The sequence below is a fragment of the Polypterus senegalus genome, chromosome 18 (genome assembly GCF_016835505.1).
Source record: "Polypterus senegalus isolate Bchr_013 chromosome 18, ASM1683550v1, whole genome shotgun sequence".
NCBI lineage: Eukaryota > Metazoa > Chordata > Cladistia > Polypteriformes > Polypteridae > Polypterus > Polypterus senegalus.
In genome coordinates this window covers 37,926,247-37,945,027 of record NC_053171.1, presented here as the reverse complement: position 1 = coordinate 37,945,027, position 18,781 = coordinate 37,926,247, and the positions used below count along the sequence as shown (strand labels likewise).

At 36.5% G+C, this 18,781-nt stretch overlaps 1 protein-coding gene across 2 annotated transcripts in view; it reads right to left on the bottom strand.

The window, feature by feature from the left end:
* ttll5 (tubulin tyrosine ligase-like family, member 5) overlaps positions 1-18,781 on the bottom strand; it is a 311,958-nt gene that overhangs the window by 31,460 nt on the left and 261,717 nt on the right. For both annotated transcript variants that reach the window (XM_039741240.1, XM_039741241.1), the window contains one exon: positions 7,324-7,547. In XM_039741240.1, coding sequence (XP_039597174.1) covers positions 7,324-7,547 — 224 coding nt within the window. The remainder of the gene's footprint in view (positions 1-7,323; positions 7,548-18,781) is intronic.

Sequence of the window (18,781 nt, the reverse complement as noted above, 5' to 3'; positions counted from 1 at the left end):
TGTTACATCTGGCAGAAATGTATGACAATATACGATAACTAAGTTCTCTAGAGATACATAATTGTTTTATTCCTTGGACAGTTAGTTAATTAAAAAGGAAGTGGGGGTTTTATGTGAAAAAAAAAATATCTCCAGAATTAATGATACCTTATGATTCATCAGGACTGTTTAAATGCAGAGTGATCAAAAATCAGAAAAGAGTGCCAGAGTGAGCTTTAATGCAGTAGTCTGCATCATGAAAAGCAATGCTCACTGCTTATCAGGAAGATTGCACTTTAATAGGAGAACAAGTGTGTGCATAAGAAAGAATGAAACACTGAGAGGACATCTGACTAGGTGGCTGGAAGACGTACAAAATACAGCAAGAAGAAAATGTAGTTTGAATAGGAGTGCTAGCATACTGAAACACATTCAGATAATAGATGAGCCAATTCATAATGTGGGTAGGAAGTGATTGGTGACAAAAGGATTGAGTTGAAGAGGGAGTCTCTTGTCCGGCTATAGATAGGCAAAGAGATGAGGACTGAAAATGCACTAGATGTATTTAGATTTAAATTAAATACAAGTATACCCATCATTTGTCCTTCTTGCCTTGTTACTTAGTTTAGAAGGATGGCCAACTATAGAAAGAGTCCTAGTAATTCCAAACTTTTTCTATTTCAATAATATTGAGGCCACTGTGCTTATGGGAATACTCAAAGCTTTGGAAATGGTTTTATATCCTTGCCTTGATCTAAGCCTTACCACAATTTGATCACTGAGATCTACAAGAGCTCCTCGATTTCCATGGCTTGGTTTTTGTCCTGACTTTCAGTGTGAATTGTGCAACCTTATATATACAGGTGTAGAGCCTTCAACACTATGTCCAATCAATTCAGCTTGGCACAAGTGGACTACAATCAAGTTCTAGACACATCTCAAAAGGAATTAAAGCAAACAGGATATACCTGACCACAATCTGAAGTGCAACAGCAAAGGGTCTTAATACTTGCTCTATAAACAAGAGATTTCAGTTTTTGATTTTTAAAAAATATGTAAGCTTTTCTGAAAACATGTTTCGCTTTGTCATTATAGATTATTGAGTGTAGATTGAAGGGATTGATGCTATGGTGAAGAAGTAGAACCTTTAGTCATGTTTTGATTGTCCTCTCAAATAGTTTATTTCTTGTGAGAGGGTTTTCAAAATTACATTATACTGTTTAATATTATAGGAATATAATGCATTTTATATATATATATATATATATATATATATATATATATATCACACACACACACGCATCTGGAAAGTATTCACAGCGCATCATTTTTTAAATATTTTGTTATGTTACAGCCTTACTTTAAAATGGATTAAATTCATTTTTTTCCTCAGAATTCTAAACACAACACCCCATAATGACAATGTGAACAAAAGTTTACTTGAGGTTTTTTGCAAATTTATTGAAATTAAAAAAATTTGAGAAAGCACATGTACATAAGTGTTCACAGCCTTTGCCATGAAGCTCAAAATTGAACTCAGGTGCATCCTGTTTCCCCTGATCATCCTTGAGATGTTTCTGCAGCTTAATTGGAGTCCAGCTGTGGTAAATTCAGTTGATTGGACTTGATTTGGAAAGGCACACATCTGTCTATATAAGGTACCACAGTTGACAGTTCATGTAAGAGCACAAACCAAGCATGAAGTCAAAGGAATTGTCTGTAGACCTCTGAGAGAGGATTGTCTTGAGGCACAAATCTGGGGAAGGTTACAGAAAAATTTCTGCTGCTTTGAAGGGCCCAATGAGCACAGTGGCCTCCATCATCCGTAAGTGGAAGAAGTTCGAAACCACCAGGACTCTTCCTAGAGCTCGCCGGCCATCTGAATTGAGCGATCGGGGGAGAAGGGCCTGACCTTCTTGGGAGGTGACCAAGAACCCGATGGTCACTTTGTCAGAGCTCCAGAGGTCCTCTGTGGAGAGAGGAGAACCTTCCAGAAGGACAGCCATCTCTGCAGCAATCCACCAATTAGGCCTGTATGGTAGAGTGGCCAGATGAAGCCACTCCTTAGTAAAAGGCACATGGCAGCCCACCTGGACTTTGCCAAAAGGCACCTGAAGGACTCTCAGACCATGAGAAACATGGTCTGATGAGGCAAAGATTGAACTCTTTGGTGTGAATGCCAGGTGTCACCAGGCACCGCTCGTCACCAGGCCAATACTATCTCTACAGTGAAGCATGGTGGTGGCAGCATCATGCTGTGGGGATGTTTCTCAACGGCAGGAACTGGGAGACTAGTCAGGATAAAGAGAAAGATGACTGCAGCAATGTACAGAGACATCCTGGATGAAAACCTGCTCCAGAGCGCTCTTGACCTCAGACTGGGGCGACGGTTCATCTTTCAGCAGGACAACCACCCTAAGCACACAGCCAAGATATCAAAGGAGTGGCATCAGGACAACTCTGTGAATGTTCTTGAGTGGCCCAGCGAGAGACCAGACTTGAATCCGATTGAACATCTATGGAAAGATCTTAAAATGTCTTTGCACCGACGCTTCCCATCCAACCTGATGGAGCTTGAGAGGTGAAGCAAAGAGGAATGGGCGAAACTGGCCAAGGATAGGTGTGCCAAGCTTGTGGCATCATATTCAAAAAGACTTGAGGCTGTAATTGCTGCCAAAGGTGCATCGACAAAGTATTGAGCAAAGGCTGTGAATACTTATGTACATGTGATTTCTCAGTTTTTTTTATTTTTAAAACATCTTCAAAAACCTCAAGTAAACATTTTTCACATTGTCATTATGGGGTGTTGTGTGTAGAATTCTGAGGAAAAAAATGAATTTAATCCATTTTGGAATAAGGCTGTAACGTAACAAAATGTGGAAAAAGTGATGCGCTGTGAATACTTTCCGGATGCACTGTATAGTCATATATGAAATTTGTAATACTGTACTTTAAAAAAGAGCCAATTTTATTTGCAAAAATATGCCTACATAATTTTTCAGCTTGAATTGGATTCAATTAAATACAAAGCAAAAAAACAAAAGCGTTTTGTGACACTTAAGATCAAGGACTGATTAAGAAAGCAAACCTTACAAACCTTAATACAGAAGTTCCTTTCAAAGGTTACAAAAAGCAGCTGTTAAAAAAATTCTTTGCGTACTTATCTGTGAGAAAGGCACACCTATGCTTTTGTTACATTACAGCTGCTCCAAATATACATACACTAAACTTCATAGTACTCCATTCTTAATAAAGCAGGTTGTAATACGAAGAAAAAAGTTGAAAATAACTGTTAAGGGAAGCAGAGATGACAATGCTAGTAGTGTCAACAAAAATGATTTCTAGAAAGAAAGGATGAGTGGTGAATTTTTTTTAATTTCCTTTTTTCTGTAGTTCTGTTAGTGCAGTTTTGGTCTTTTCTATTTTTCCCACACTCACTCCTGTCTTGCAGCACTAACCACAAAAATGTAGGACAGTTGACTCTGTGAGGGGCCTGGAATTCCACACAAGGAGGGTAAACATGTCTTCTGCCAGGAAAGAGAAGGGAACAGCAAATACTTCACCTAACTTCCTATTTAACTCTTGGTTTACCTAATAACCTCTTCAAAGAGGAAGAACCAAATATGTCTCTTAAAGCAATTGTTTTCATTTTAACCTTCTACTTTCCAGAAACAGAATAACACAATTTTACCAGATCACATGAAATATACAAATACTAGTACTCTTCAAAAACCCTAGTAAGTTAAACTGAACAAAATCATCTAGTCCTTACAAAGAGCAGGCAATATAATTGCATCCTACTGAATCAGACAACAAGGCAAAAAGCTAGTCTTGAAATAAAATGATGTCAACCACATAGCGAAGCAGAAGCAAAGATGATGTCACCCAAACAGCAGGATTCAGACACAACCCAGACAGCAATGCTTAATCATATGACACCTTCCTAACAATTAGATTTAAAATCAGATGTAATCCATAACGGCAGGTTCAGACAAAGTTATACAGAAAGGGAGATCTACCCTCAGATGGTATCCTAAAAAAGCACTTATCCAGGCATATGATCTCAGATGATGCCAAGAGGATGGCTAACTTAGAATTCATACAGCACTATCCACACAAACAGGTTTCAGGTAAAGCTAATGTGACATCACAAAATAACCAAATCTGAACTTGAGTGATGTCAGTGTTACAGGCAAGTCTGAATTCGGAACAAATTGCTCAGATGACATTTCATTTACATATATTGGACCTCCAATGATGTATTCCAGACAGGGAACATTTCAGATAGTAACCACAAAGACATATGAGTTTGAGCTCAGGTAATATTACTGACACAGTCAAATGTGAATTCAAGTAATGTCACCCAGACTAGCAATTCTCAACTGAAATGATAGGAACTATATAATTTTCTATAACTTGGACCTCCTTATCAGAAAAAGCATTATGAGCTAAGATGAGCTTATCTTGACAAGTTAACATTAGAATCAAATGGTATTACATAGAAAGTAATAGCTAAAACAGCTCAGATTTTAAGTAGCTCTATACTTTTACAGCTAACAGTGGAGTGGTGGCTCTGAGGTAGGAATCTGCACTGGCAACGGTTGCCTGTTCAAATCTGGTAAACGGAAAAAGTGACTCTACTTCATTGGGCTCTTGAGCAAGGCCCTTAACCTGCAATTGCGCCCTCTTGGTATGATGTTAATCTGCATCCAGCCCTGCATGTAGACCCTCCAACCTGCAGCGAAAACCTGAGGGTTGGTGGCAGAATTGGAACTCTAGCCATCATAAAAATCCTCCCACTGTTCCATTCCATCTGAACTAGTGTGGTGCTGAGGAGTCACCCGTTGCATGGCTGCACTCAAATCCTAATCTGGGATCCTGAGTTGATTTGTCATGAGGTGTGTGTGGCAATGTGCTGCATCAGTGCGTGCTCCTAACCTCTCTCTATATACTTTTAGAACTCACACAGGTCAGATCTTTCTGACATCTACTTAAAATTAATTTTAATACCAGCTAAGCTTGATCTTTCAGATGATGACATTAGCCACTGTGAAATTTGGGGTAAAATGTAAAGTCTCCCAAACTACAAGTACATTGCCCTCCAGGTGTACAAGGAGACTTCTCAATATGACATACTGTAGCTATGACACAAAAGAAAATTGGACACAGTTGCAGGCTGTTGTCCAGCAATTCAAAACCAAACTTGATGGACTGTAAGCTGGCAACTGTGACCTTTGTGTTCTTCAGAAAAATGTATCAGCAAATGTATAGACCGTTTCCTCTAGGGCAATCAAGGTGATCAACATCACTATTATCCTGTAGAAAACAGAAATGATGTCACAGCTCACCTTAAACATGCAAGCCTCCATAAACAGAATCAATCGTATGAGATTGACACTATGGAGTACTAACCTCTTTAAACTACATTATACAAAACCAGTAACGGCGTACTGCACGATAACGTGCAGCGAATACACTTGACTTGAGCATTCCTAGTTTTCATCCTCTTTCTCTGTACGTTTAGCATTCGTTTGCTCAGAGGTTGATGCGCTTGTTGCTTCCTGAGCAGCTCTTCTTTTCTCCACCCTAGCGGCCCGCTGCTTCCCTTCTTTTGTTGGCATCTTTTTGTGTTAAATCTAATTAAGTTAGTTTTTGTGTTGCAATTACTTAGTATGTTTTCTTTAATTTTTCACTTCAATCTGCCTCAAGAATGATTAGTGAAGGTGGTAGGGAATGAGAATGGAACCATACGGCCATCCTGCTGCGCGCAGCCGAGAGTTGATTCTACAACAAAATAAAATAAAAAGAGTAATAAAAATCATCACCCGAAAGCAGATAGTAGACATCACGTAGTATATGTGTACCAAATTTCAAGTCAATAGGTGAAACGGTTTGCGAGCTACAGGTGATTTAAAATCCTGGACAGACAAATGAACAGCCACGGTAGCGTATTATATAAGAAGATAATACAACACCTTCAATAAAGCCTTAATAAAGAAAAGGTTTCTGACAACTTTAGAGAGCACTTTCCATTATGGAATGAGGATCTGAATCCTTAAAATGAAAGTAGAGACCATGAGAATGTCAAAAAATAATCTAATTTTCATACTACTCCAAATCCTGTGGACCATTTAAGTAGTGAAGGAGGAGGATAAGAGAATGACGGAAAGAGTTCAGTTTGCTCAGATCAAAACCAAACAACAAATAAGAAACAAAAGAATTCAACACCGAAACGGAATAATGTCAGATTGTACACATGCAAGGAAAAGGTCAAAAAGAAGAAACGTCAACCACCATCTTCTCAGTTCCAAATTATAGATGCACATGCCTTCACCCTCAAACTTAAATATTATATAAATTGCAAATGAAATAAATATTATTATTTATGGTTTCCTATAAATGGTCAAATTAAACCTTTTTTAAAGTAATGTTTTATTGTTTTACGCTGAGACACAAAATGGCTCATAAATGTACTGCTGGTAACCCCAATTTATTTCTTGGTATGTATGCCTGTATGTTAAAATACCACAAATATTTTACAAAACCAGCACTTAGTAGTTGGTTCAGACACCCATGGATTGAAAGAACACAGAATGCTTTTTCTTCACATGGATTACTTCAGTATGATCCTTGGGATACATTACACAGCAGCAACCCTCCCTGCCAATCATCCACCATTGATTATTCTTTATGGCAGCTAGTAAAGCGCACTGCAGTTAAAAAGCTTTTCTTAAAAAGCAAAAAAATCACAATCACAGCCTTTTAAGTACAATGTTTGTTCTGATTCATTCTCAGACCAATAAAAATCCTTTTAAGTTAGATTCATGACGTAATGGTATATATTACACAATAAGTGTGTACTACTTCTGCAAATTAAAAGAGAAAATTTATTAAAATAAGTAAGACACATTTCAGGCAATGTGACAGGGATGCCACAAAGTGATGACAGAGGTCACTGTGTATGATGTCCAAAGATTTACCATGCATGCACTGTATTAACTTAACTATGTGAGGCATTCTCTGTCATAGACTGCTAACTACAGTGCCTACCCTGGATTACTGCTTTGTATCAGCAAAGCTTCCTTTAACAGTTAATGAGCTGTGGTCTCACTTGCAAATTTGACAACCTTATCACGTTCCCAAATGGCAATTACCCCTAGCTACTTCAAACTCAGCAATCCACATGGTTTAATACATAATTGTTATTGCTGTGTTATAAATATGATTAAAGTAGCATGGAGACATATAAAAATCCAGGAAAAACATTGCAACATTCAATCTTCAAAGTGGTGACACACAATGTCGAATACGTGCTGGACACAGTGATCAAAAGAAGTTACTTACTTTCCAGATCGCTGAGTGGCAGACTTTCTGATCACTCCAGATCTCTTGCTAGTCGGGGGCTTTGGAGCAAGATGGCTTGTGGTAGGGGGAAGACCCTGCTTTGTTCCCACTGATGAACCCTGAAGGTTGGAATTTGAAGTTAGAGGCCATGGATTTGCAGAGTTGCCTGTGTCCAGTGCTTGTATTGAACAATTGGTGTTCAAGGGATGTTCTTCAAGAATTGCCTGTTCAAACAAATTTTCACATTTGAAAAATTACTTGATTAGTGCAAGCGCATATTGCCTGTATTGGAAACTATATATTGACAATTGGGTAATACTAATTAACTATAATAGTAAATATAAGATATACAGATAAAGAAATATTCTTTCAAATATATTGCAGGTAATTAGCTTATTCATTTTACAAATGCAAACAGAATTAAAATACTCAAAACCAATGTAAATGGGTCACGCTAAATTCACAAGTTTCACCACTCAAACCACATTGGCAAATAACACATTGAACAAGTCATTCTTTGTATGCCACTATGCTTCTGCTGCTGATGTAGTCTTCTGTTTCACTCTAAACTGTGAGATCTGGAAAGCATACTGTAACAGCCATTTCCTTTTCCTGTAGTTGAAAGCCTGACACCAGAGTCAAGTATGTGAATCATGATCTTCACATGAAATTGCTAGAGAGCAGGATCTAATTTCTCATTTCAGTTGTCATCTAGCTTCACTCTTCTGATCTTATTTCAAGTTTGATTCACATACAATGCTAAAATACTTGAAGGCTTAATAAGGAAGGATCAAAATTTACATTATTTGATTCACGTTGATACAGCCGACATATTAATTCATATTGATACAACAAATTTTAACCATTCTTAGCAACACTATTTTTAGATACCATCATTAGTAGGACAAATTGTCATAAGATGTTTTATACAGTAAATAGTAGATACAAGAGCTTTCCATTATAGGCTACAATTAAAGGTAAAAGTGTATATCAATAAAGAACTGAGCAGTACCACGTGGTAGATGAACAGCCTGAGGTAATAGGTTTGATTCTATTAGGGTTAAGTACAGTTGCTACAGAAAGTTGTACAACTAACAGAAAACCCCTTAAACTGATGAGAAGAAACAAATTTAAGTGACCACAATTTGTTTTTGTTAAGTCCTAATGAAACTGGTAGATACAGTTATACTTGAAAGTTTGTGAACCCTTTAGAATTTTCTATATTTCTGCATAAATATAATCTAAAACATCATCAGATTTTCACTCAAGTCCTAAAAGTAGATAAAAAGAAACCAGTTAATATTATACTTGGTCATTTATTTATTAAGGAAAATTATCGAAAATTACATATTTGTGAGTGGCAAAAGTATGTGAACCTTTGCTTTCAGAATCTGGTGTGACCCCCACTTTACAGCAATAACTGCAACTAAACGTTTCCGGTAACTTCTGATCATTTCTGCACACCAGCTTGGAGGAATTTTAGCCCATTCCTCTGTACAGAACAGCTTCAACTCTGGGATGTTGGTGGGTTTCCTCACATTAACTGCTCACTTCAGGTCCTTCTACAACATTTTGATCGGATAAGGTCAGGACTTTGACTTGGCCATTCCAAAACATTAACTTTATTTTAAAGAACTTTAACCATTCTTTGGTAGAACAACTTGTCTGCTTAGGGTCATTGTCTTGCTGCATGACCCACCTTCTTTTGAGATTCAGTTCATGGACAGATGTCCTGACATTTTCCTTTAGAATTCTCTGATACAATTCAGAATTCATTGTTCCATCAATGAAGGCAAGCCGTCCTGGTCCAGATGCAGCAAAACAGGCCCAAACCATGATACAACCACCACCAGGTTTCACAGATGGGATAAGGTTCTTATGCTGGAAGGCAGTGTTTTCCTTTCTCCAAACATAACACTTTTCATTTAAACCAAAAAGTTCTATTTTGGTCTCATCCGTCCATAAAACATTCTTCCAATAGCCTTCTGGTTTGTCCACGTGATCTTTAGCAAACTGCAGAAGAGCAGCAATGTTTATTTGGAGAGCAGTAGCTTTCTCCTTGCAACCCTGCCATGCACACCATTGTTGTTCAGTGCTCTCCTGATGGTGGTCTCATGAACATGAACATGAGCCAATGTGAGAGAGGCCTTCAGTTTCTTAGAAGTTACCCTGGGGTCCTTTGTGACCTCGCCGATTATTACACGCCTTGCTCTTGGAGTGATCTTTGTTGGTCGACCACTCCTGGGGAGGGTAGCGATGCTCTTGAATTTCCTCCATTTGTACACAATCTGTCTGACTGTGGATTAGTGGAATCCAAACTCTTTAGAGATGGTTTTGTAACTTTTTCCAGCCTGATGAGCATCAACAACTCTTTTTCTGAGATCCTCAGAAATCTCCTTTGTTTGTGCCATGATACACTTTGATAGATCCCTGTTCTTTAAATAACACAGGGCGCCCACTCACACCTGATTGTCATCCCATTGATTGAAAACACCTGACTCGAATTTCACCTTCAAACTAACTGCTAATCCTAGAGGTTCACATACAGGTACTTTTGCCACTTACAAATATGTAATATTCAATCGTTTTCCTCAATAAATAAGTGACTAAGTATAATATTTTGTCTCATTTGTTTAACTGGTTTCTCTTTATCTACTTTTAGGACTGGAGTGAAAATCTGATGATGCTTTAGGTCATATTTATGCAGAAATATAGAAAATTCTAAAAGGTTCACAAACTTTCAAGCACAACTGTACAATGAAATGAGACCAAAATGAAACTATTTGCTCACTCAAAATAACCAGTACGATTAGTGCCAAATAATGCACGCAGTACAAAGAAAACAAACCCTTACCCAATGAGAACCATCTGAGTGGAGAGTTTAAATTATGGGGTTATTTTCTGATGTAGACCTTGGAGCTCTGTTATGATCAATGGCATCATGAGCTCTGTGACTTATTTGGATCGTTAAGCCAAACACTTAGCTGTCTTAGATACATCATTCAGCATGACAATAACCCTAGACACACCACCTCAAAATAACTAAGCAGATGACAGAAAACAAAATTAATGCTCGTAATGTGCATCTCAGTCTGTCCTTATGCATGATTAAAAATTATGGTCTGAAATTAACAGGACAGTCCATAAGCATAGACTTTAGGACATAAAAGATCCAAAAAAATGTCTATATTAAAGAATGGTAAAAGAACACTGTCCTTTTTCCATTTTTATTAAATATTCCCAGTACAAATAATGTTAACACAAATGACAAGAACAGACCATCAACCTAACAAAGTTGGATGCAAATTCCTAGTTGTCTATTTAATATAACATCTAAAACTCCCTGAAGTACCAGTATATACAGTAATATATGCTTGTTAACTTCTTCCATGTACTTATATACCTACAGTGCCTATAAAAAGTATTCACCCCTTGTGAGTTTTCACATGTCATTGCTATACAGCATTGAACTACAGTGGATAGTGGGTTTAATTTGGCTTTTTAGCCAATGGAGTGCAGAGTGGTTTAAATGAATTATAAATGTAAAACAAAATAATTAATCACACAAGTATTCACTCCCTTTATTATGATACACTTAAGTCATCACTGGTGCAGTAGCTTTGTTTTAGACGTCAATTAGTTCAATGGAAATCACCTGTCTGTCGTCAATGGGTTTCAGTTGAATAGTAGTATAAATGCACCTTTTTTGGAAGGACCAAAATGTGGTCAGTCTGCATAGTTTTCTAACCAGCACAACGAAGACAAAAGAACATTCTAAGAAACTAAGAAACAAGTGAGTGAAGTCAGGGGATGGAGACGAGAAAAAAGTTTTTGTCACTGAATATCTCTTGAAGTCCAGTTAAATCAGCCATTAAGAAAAAGAAATAGTGTGGAACAGATGTACTGGAAATCTGTCCACTCTATGATGCCTAATGAAGGAGGCCACTAAGAGACCTATGATAACTCTGAAGGAGTTACAAGTTACAGTTATTCAAATTGAAGGGATGGTGCAGGCAATGACTTTTTCCTGGGTTTTTCACTAGGCACAACTTTATGAGAGAGAGGCAAAGAGAAACTCACTGTATGGATGTGTATGGTGTTGTTACCATGAAAAACGCTAAGTTTTTGCCAAGAAGTTAATTCAACAAGTCATAATTTTACATTTATTAGCAATTTTTCAAACATACAGGCATCTGCGTCAAACAAAATTTTCAGATTTGTACTAATTGCTACAAAAAACATACAGTACTACCATTAGTTGTTACTTCCTGGTCTTTCTTATACTGCAATCGCTCTAATTGTTGTTTTTCTGTAACATACCTTACAAGAACATTTTTTTAAGACTAAGTACAGTTGAAGGTGTTTTTTTTTGGTTTCAGATAACTCTGCCAGGTGGATAGCAAGTGTTTAATTGTATTTCCTTTCTATCCCTTAAAGTAGTATCCTTTAAATACTGTCCATCAGATGCATATTGCTTTTCTGGGTCTTTCGCTCTGGTTTTTGGTCTTCGTCTTACAAAGTTTCTTCTAATTTCTTGATAACAGCATAAACACATCTTGAAAATCCAGCTGGGTCTGCTATTGCTCAGTGACTGTAGCGTTATTGATACAAAACTATGAATAACACTGACTTGTACCCATAAAACTGTGGTAGCTTAGGTGTTACTAAAACACTTCTGAAGGTATCCTAGCATTTGTAGTTACCATCTGACATACCCATTTATTTGTTTAATTGCACCATTAATATACCTGGTCTGGCTAATCACTACTTCATTATTTGAATCATGTGTGTTGTTGGTGAAACTTAACTGGAAAAACGTGGGTGTCCTAAGAAGAGGTTTGGGAACTAAAAGTGTTATTCTAACCATGACACAAGATTTCAGTAAGTTTTTGGAACAGGAAACTCTAGTGCCTTTTAATTGTATTAATGTTTATTTCTGTCTTTTCCCATGTAAAAATAACGAGAGGGCTCTGTGCCCTGCTTGCCAACCCCTAGGCAGGTGCTACACGCTAGCCACTTTATGGATCTACCCTCGCGTATGGGGAAGCGGATGTACAATTTAAACAGATTGTTATTTTCATGGGAATTGTTGCATATGCATAATAAAACCATTTTACAATATAGAGAGCAATTAACCATAGTAAAAAAAATAGTAAAATGTAAAAAAATTGAAAGAAAATTATGTTTCATGTTGCGTTACAGGTATTCATTGCGTTACACATTTTCATTCTGTTTGGCTTTGAAATTAAAACGGAACTACTTACACCTTTATTGTAAAACTTCAGTAAAAACAACTTTTTTGATTAACTTTGTGACAATATCGCATTGAATTTTGATTCTGTGCTTGGACTTACATCGTGATAATGCAATGTATAACAGCCCGTGAGTGAATATTGTTTCTTTCTCTCTATTAAATAAACCAACTTTTGCGAATGTTTGTCCCTGTGATTTGTTGATTGTCATAGCAAAAGCTATTCTAACGGTAAACTGTAAACGTTTTAATACAAATGGCGTATCAAGATCTCCTTTGGTGTCTAATGTTATCAACGGAAGATGTACCACATTATCTTTCTTGTCGCCTTTTAAAATTTTACATGTCAGAATTGTTCGACCAATTTTGAATACAACTAATCTCATCCTACTGCGTACCCCATCGCTCAGACATAAATCACACAATAACATTACGATGCATTCTTCTTTCAACAGTAATATGGCCGGTGGAAGACCGGACTGTGTTAACCGTTGTAAATATTCTATGGGATATTGTAAGTTGATGTTTTCATCTTCCACACCATCAAAACCAACTGTTTCAGCATAGTCTATTGATACACATCTAACCAATGTGCTGTGTAACCAATCAACAATTTTCGCGTTAATTCGTTTGACTTCATCGTTTCTTGGGGCTAGGATTGCCCATGTACCCATTTCTTCTGTTGATAACCCTTTGGGAAGAAATTCTTCAATAAGATTTGGACATAAGTCTTCTTTTATTGGGAACTTAAAATTAGGAAAATCTAAAAATTTATAAGAGCTGAGAGCACAGGAACTGTGTCTTACAAAAGCATTCACATGAATAAGAGGTGAGAGGACTGTGGGTGTGGTTGAAAATGGTTGAGAGGAGGGCAGGACTTGAAAAAATCTCTTGCCAATAGTCTCACCTCGCAGGACTTGAAAAATCTCTTGGCAATAGTCTTGTCTCAAGATTTTCTTTAATAACAGAAAGATATTCCTGGGTGCCTTAAAACATTTGCACAGCACTATGTACAGTATATATAATCATCAGCCCCCTTGATCACCCTTTGGTAAATATAATCTGCAAGGGAATTTTACGTTTTATTTTTTGTCACTTAAAAATAATAGTTTCCTTACAAAGTAAGCAAAAAATAAAATGCAAACTTTGCTTTAATATGAAATATATATTCCACTAACAAAATATCTAGTTTCAGCTTTCTTTGATAAAGTATTGGTCACTACTTTTATTTATTTATTCTATGACCTATACAAGAGAATAATTACACTTGCACAGGAACATTTTAGAAAATAAAGTGATACTGAACTATTTAAATAACCTTTTATGAAAATTACATTATACCTAAATGAAATTAATTTTAGATAAAGATACTGGTTCAGTCCTGTTGATTCTTGATGCACCCTGCCAACCAATGTTATTGTCGACCTATTAAAATAATTATAAATAGGAGTTGTAAATGCACATGGAACATAAATAAAATCCATGTCAATAAATACTTACAGAAAATAACACAGCATGTAGTCAGCAAGCTGTTGCAGTGGTTATGTCTTCTGCCTCATAGCTACATAGTCCTGGATTCGAATCTGAGCTAAGGCCCTATTTGTGCATCATTTGCATAGTTGTTTCTCTGGGGAAATGGCTTTTTTTCACACATCCTAAAAACATGCATGCTAGGTTGACTGGCAGCTCCCTTATACCACTATAATCCCTGAGGCCTACGAAAATATTTGTAATGCCGGGCCACCTTAAATTCCTTCGCACCTCATCAGCAGCATTTTTGCTTTGCAAATGTGTTAATCAGCACAAGCAGCCTGCTCTCCCATCCCCCACTGAAGCAGCTGGTCAAGTCAGACACAAAATTCTCAGAGCTGGGAGTAAGGTGTCTGGAATTGTATAGGGACAAATAATATATCATTATTTGGAATACGATTTGTGTAAACGTAAGATGACAGGAAATGCGAGGTAAGAACTGTTGAACACACAACTAAAACTGAAACTTTTCTCATGTTATAATAATAATTAACAAAATATTGACATGAAATGTATAATGAGTGAAGACTGAAGTCCAAATATTAAATAAACACTTTCACAAAAGGTATAACAACACAAGTGTGCTTTTATTCACAAATATAACTGAAGAAAAATAAATTGTTCAGTTTACATGTTACTGGCAATGTGTAAAAAACTGAAGTCCAATTATCAATCGATACGATGTAGACGCATCTGTTTGGCTGGTGCAGAGGTAAGAACTGCTGCCTCATAATCAAGAGGTTGTGGGTTCTTTCCCGGGTCCTCCTCGAATTTACTGTTTTGAGTAGTGAGCTGCTATGATGGTTACTATTACAGTATATAATAAAAAAACATATATTTCAGTCTGTAACAACTGGTGTAAATTTATAGTACTTGTAAAAGTTATCGCTGAAGAGAGAAAAGCAGACACACAAATGCAGCTCAATCATTTCTTTTTGGTGTCTTGTTGACTAAACAGACACAGCAGTGTCTATGGTGGATATTACTTTTCCCTGCACATGGAAATTCATATCAATATGTCATCTGAACGATTTTTTGTTCAAGAATCCAAGAATAAAACTGAATAAAAATTCGTTCAAATAAAGTTTTATTGAAGAATAAAACTGAATAAAAAAATTGTTAAAATGACATGTTGATACAAATGCCCGTGTGCAAGGAAAAGTACCATAAATGTACACATTACAGAATCGTATGTTTTTCTTATATGATAATAATAATAATAGTAGTTCAGTACTCAAAGCGCTAGATACAGAGAAGTCGCAAGATTTGAACTTATTACCCCACTATTGCAAAACGGTAGTTTATCCACTGCGCCATCCATGCTAATCCGTGACACAGCAGCATTACCACTATGACTACTGGTTGAAATTGAAACGTGCAAACACACATGTAAGCAAACGTCTTTTATTTTGTACCAATTGAGAGCTGGACTTCAACAACATGTCAATTGGGCAACTTCAGTTTGATTCCTGGATAAAACCATACTTGTTTTGTTACACCTTTTCCGAAAGTGTTTATCGGATATTTGGGTTTCACACATCCTACACTTCATGTCAAAATGATGTTGTTATCACTACAATGTATGAAAATATTTTCCATTTTAGCTCTATGTTCAGCATTTCTTGCCCCGCATTTCCTCGGTCATTTTATATTTACACAGATCATTGTAGACACGCAACACACATGAGATGTATGTATTTCAAATCATGATCATTTCATTACCTATATAATTCCTTACAAACGCGTCACCAGATAAACACTTCAACACAGACTTTAGGTGTGAGGATTGCAGCAGGGCTATGCTGACTGAATGGGGGCGCGATGTGGGGGTAGCAGGCTGTGTTCTGCTAATCTACACACTTGCTAAACAAAAGCGGCTATTAGCACAGTGATAAGGAGCTGAGAGCTTCTTGGCATATGTCAGGAACAACAAAAAAAAAAATCAGGAAACTTCAGGAATTCTAGTGAAACGTAAATGTGTGTGAGACCATGAGTATACACTAAGAGGAACTGGTGGCGGTCTGGAGTTTATTCATGTCTAACATTTAATGTTACTGGGATACATCTTTAAAACTAAAGAACACAGGTAATATGATGGATAAGGATTTTGATTAATGGAAGTAAAACAAAATACTAATTTGTACATCTGCAAAGAGGACTAACAAACAAAAATGTTTACACTGAGCCAGCTGGTGAGCACAAGTACTATAAAGCTGGGCTCATGAATTTGAAAATAGAAGAACAATTCCTCCACTTTGGAGTAGCAGATATAGAGCTGTAAACCTGCTTGACTATCCATGTAACACATTACAACCCCATTTTTAAAACTAAGGAATCATCATGATAACAAAGAAACATTAATTACTAACAAAGTGTTTTAAAACAGTGGCTCACAACGTTTATTCTCCCAAGGTCCCCCTGTTTACCATATTTACCTTCTTGAACCTTTGATACAGCCTCGTTTTTGGATTTACATTTATTAGCAAAAGCATACTTCTTCATAGTGCTATTATACTCCCTGTATCTTTTAAAGCATAATATAAAATTAATATCCCATTTCAAGGATACAATGAGGGCAGTGGGAACAGCAACACACAATGTCAGATAAAACAGATGAAAGATGAGCAAAGTAAGGTTTTGAGTGAGCATGACAGGATGAAGAATTAGGTTGAAGGGGTACTTTGAAAATCCAAGGGCATGGAGATTAAAGGGCTTAAATTGAGGGCTGGTAAAGAAGGAGGAACTAAAACGGCACTGAAAATAATAAAGAATGGAAAGGCAATAGGACTGAATGAAATACCAGTGGAAGTCTGGAAGAGTTTACAAATAAGTAGGTAAATAAGAAAACAAGGAAGAAGAATAGGATATTTAAAAACGTTTTATAATAAAACTTTTTTTTACTAGTGTCTGAAATTCGTAAACATAACATAAAATGTGTTTTTAGGGATAAATAATTACCAGTAATTACTAAAATACAGAATTTGTCACTGCAGATACATTCGATAAGAACAAAAGCTGCTCACTTGGTACTGAGCAGCCCATTCCCATTATTAGAAGCTCTGGCATGCTGAGCGGCACAGACAAATTCAAGTGACTAATAACCCTGAATTTATGTACATATGCAGGGAGTTCATCCAAAATTTATTTGGGCATGAAGCGACACTGGAGACGCATTTTAAATGTCAGGTGTAAATGTAATCCAGCTAATGACAGATATGATCTATAAATTAAATACACTTTAAAGTGGGTCTTTTAGAAAATTAAAAGGCCATTGCAGGCTGTATGTGACATGTTTGGAATACGGATGAAGTGACCCACTTTAAAAAGGCAGAGGGGCTGGATTTGGCCTGGGGGTCTTAAGTTTGACCCCCTGCTGTAGACTGACTTTTAGTGATTTAAGTATTTTGCTGCTATTTTATAACTATTTTCAGTCATTCTTGCAGCTCCCCTGGAAGTTTACTATGGTCCTCTAGTGGGCTATGTTCCACCGGTTCAGAACCACTGTTTAAAAACAAATATAGTGGCATTTTGCTAATATGCAGAGGAACTGTAAACTGCTATTAAAAGAATCATACTAGGACATAAGGTAGATGGTCAACAGTTTACTCTACAAAAATAGACTAAATATAATAGACGGCCTTCGTTCATTTCACAAGATTTATGGTCTATAGCCTTTTAATAATATTTTTAGTATCTCTTGCAGAGCAGGCACTGCCTTGCATCTATTACTGCAAAATAAGTGCAAAGCTCCTAATAAGCATGTCTAGGATGTGCAAAATAACAAAAGAAAGGATTAAACACTTGAAACGTTTATATATACTGTATAATACAAATTAATTGTGTAAACTGTTTTTCTTCTCCCTTACTTATGCAGAAAGGAAGTACTGCTGAATGCCTTTCAGGAAAGAACACTAATACAAACGTATTTAACCATTTTTTGTCTATTCATAAAACATTCCATCAATATATAATAACCTCCATTGATCCATTTCAGACATGTAATTGGTAATTATTTTAGTTTGGATAATGTCACTTGGCTCATATACTATTTCCTTTACATTTGGGGGGAAAAAGACAGCAAATATTGATTAAAAAAAAGTTCCAAATATTAACTGTGGCCAGATAAGATATGCATTCACTTTATTTTTTAGAGGTACCAGCATCCTTTTGTTATAAGAGGGTCATGTATAGATGATCGCTTTTGGGTTCACATTTCTTTTTTACTTCAAAACATTTTCCTTAACTATGATTAGGCCTATAGACTCACTAATTGTCTTTCATAAGTATATGACCATTAATGCTACATTTTCTGTCAGAACCACAATTTGCAATTGGAACCTATGACAGTCTAATGTCTATATAATGACTACATCTATATAATGTGTGCATCTAGTGCCAGCCTTGGTGTTAAAAATATATGTTGCAGAATTTGTGTTAACATGGCAATTCTTGTTTTGCCCTGGCCCAGAGCAGAAGATACCTTCTTCGCTGTGCTCAGTGTGCACTGCAGAGAGATGGCCAAATGCAGGCAGTTATTTAATATTAATTAACTACTCGTCCAATGTCCACATTTATGAAAATGTAGTACAACTCTGCACACTGTTTTAGTGATAATGCTTTTCACATTGAGTAATTAACAATAAGACATCAAATAACATACATTTCACAAACATCCTC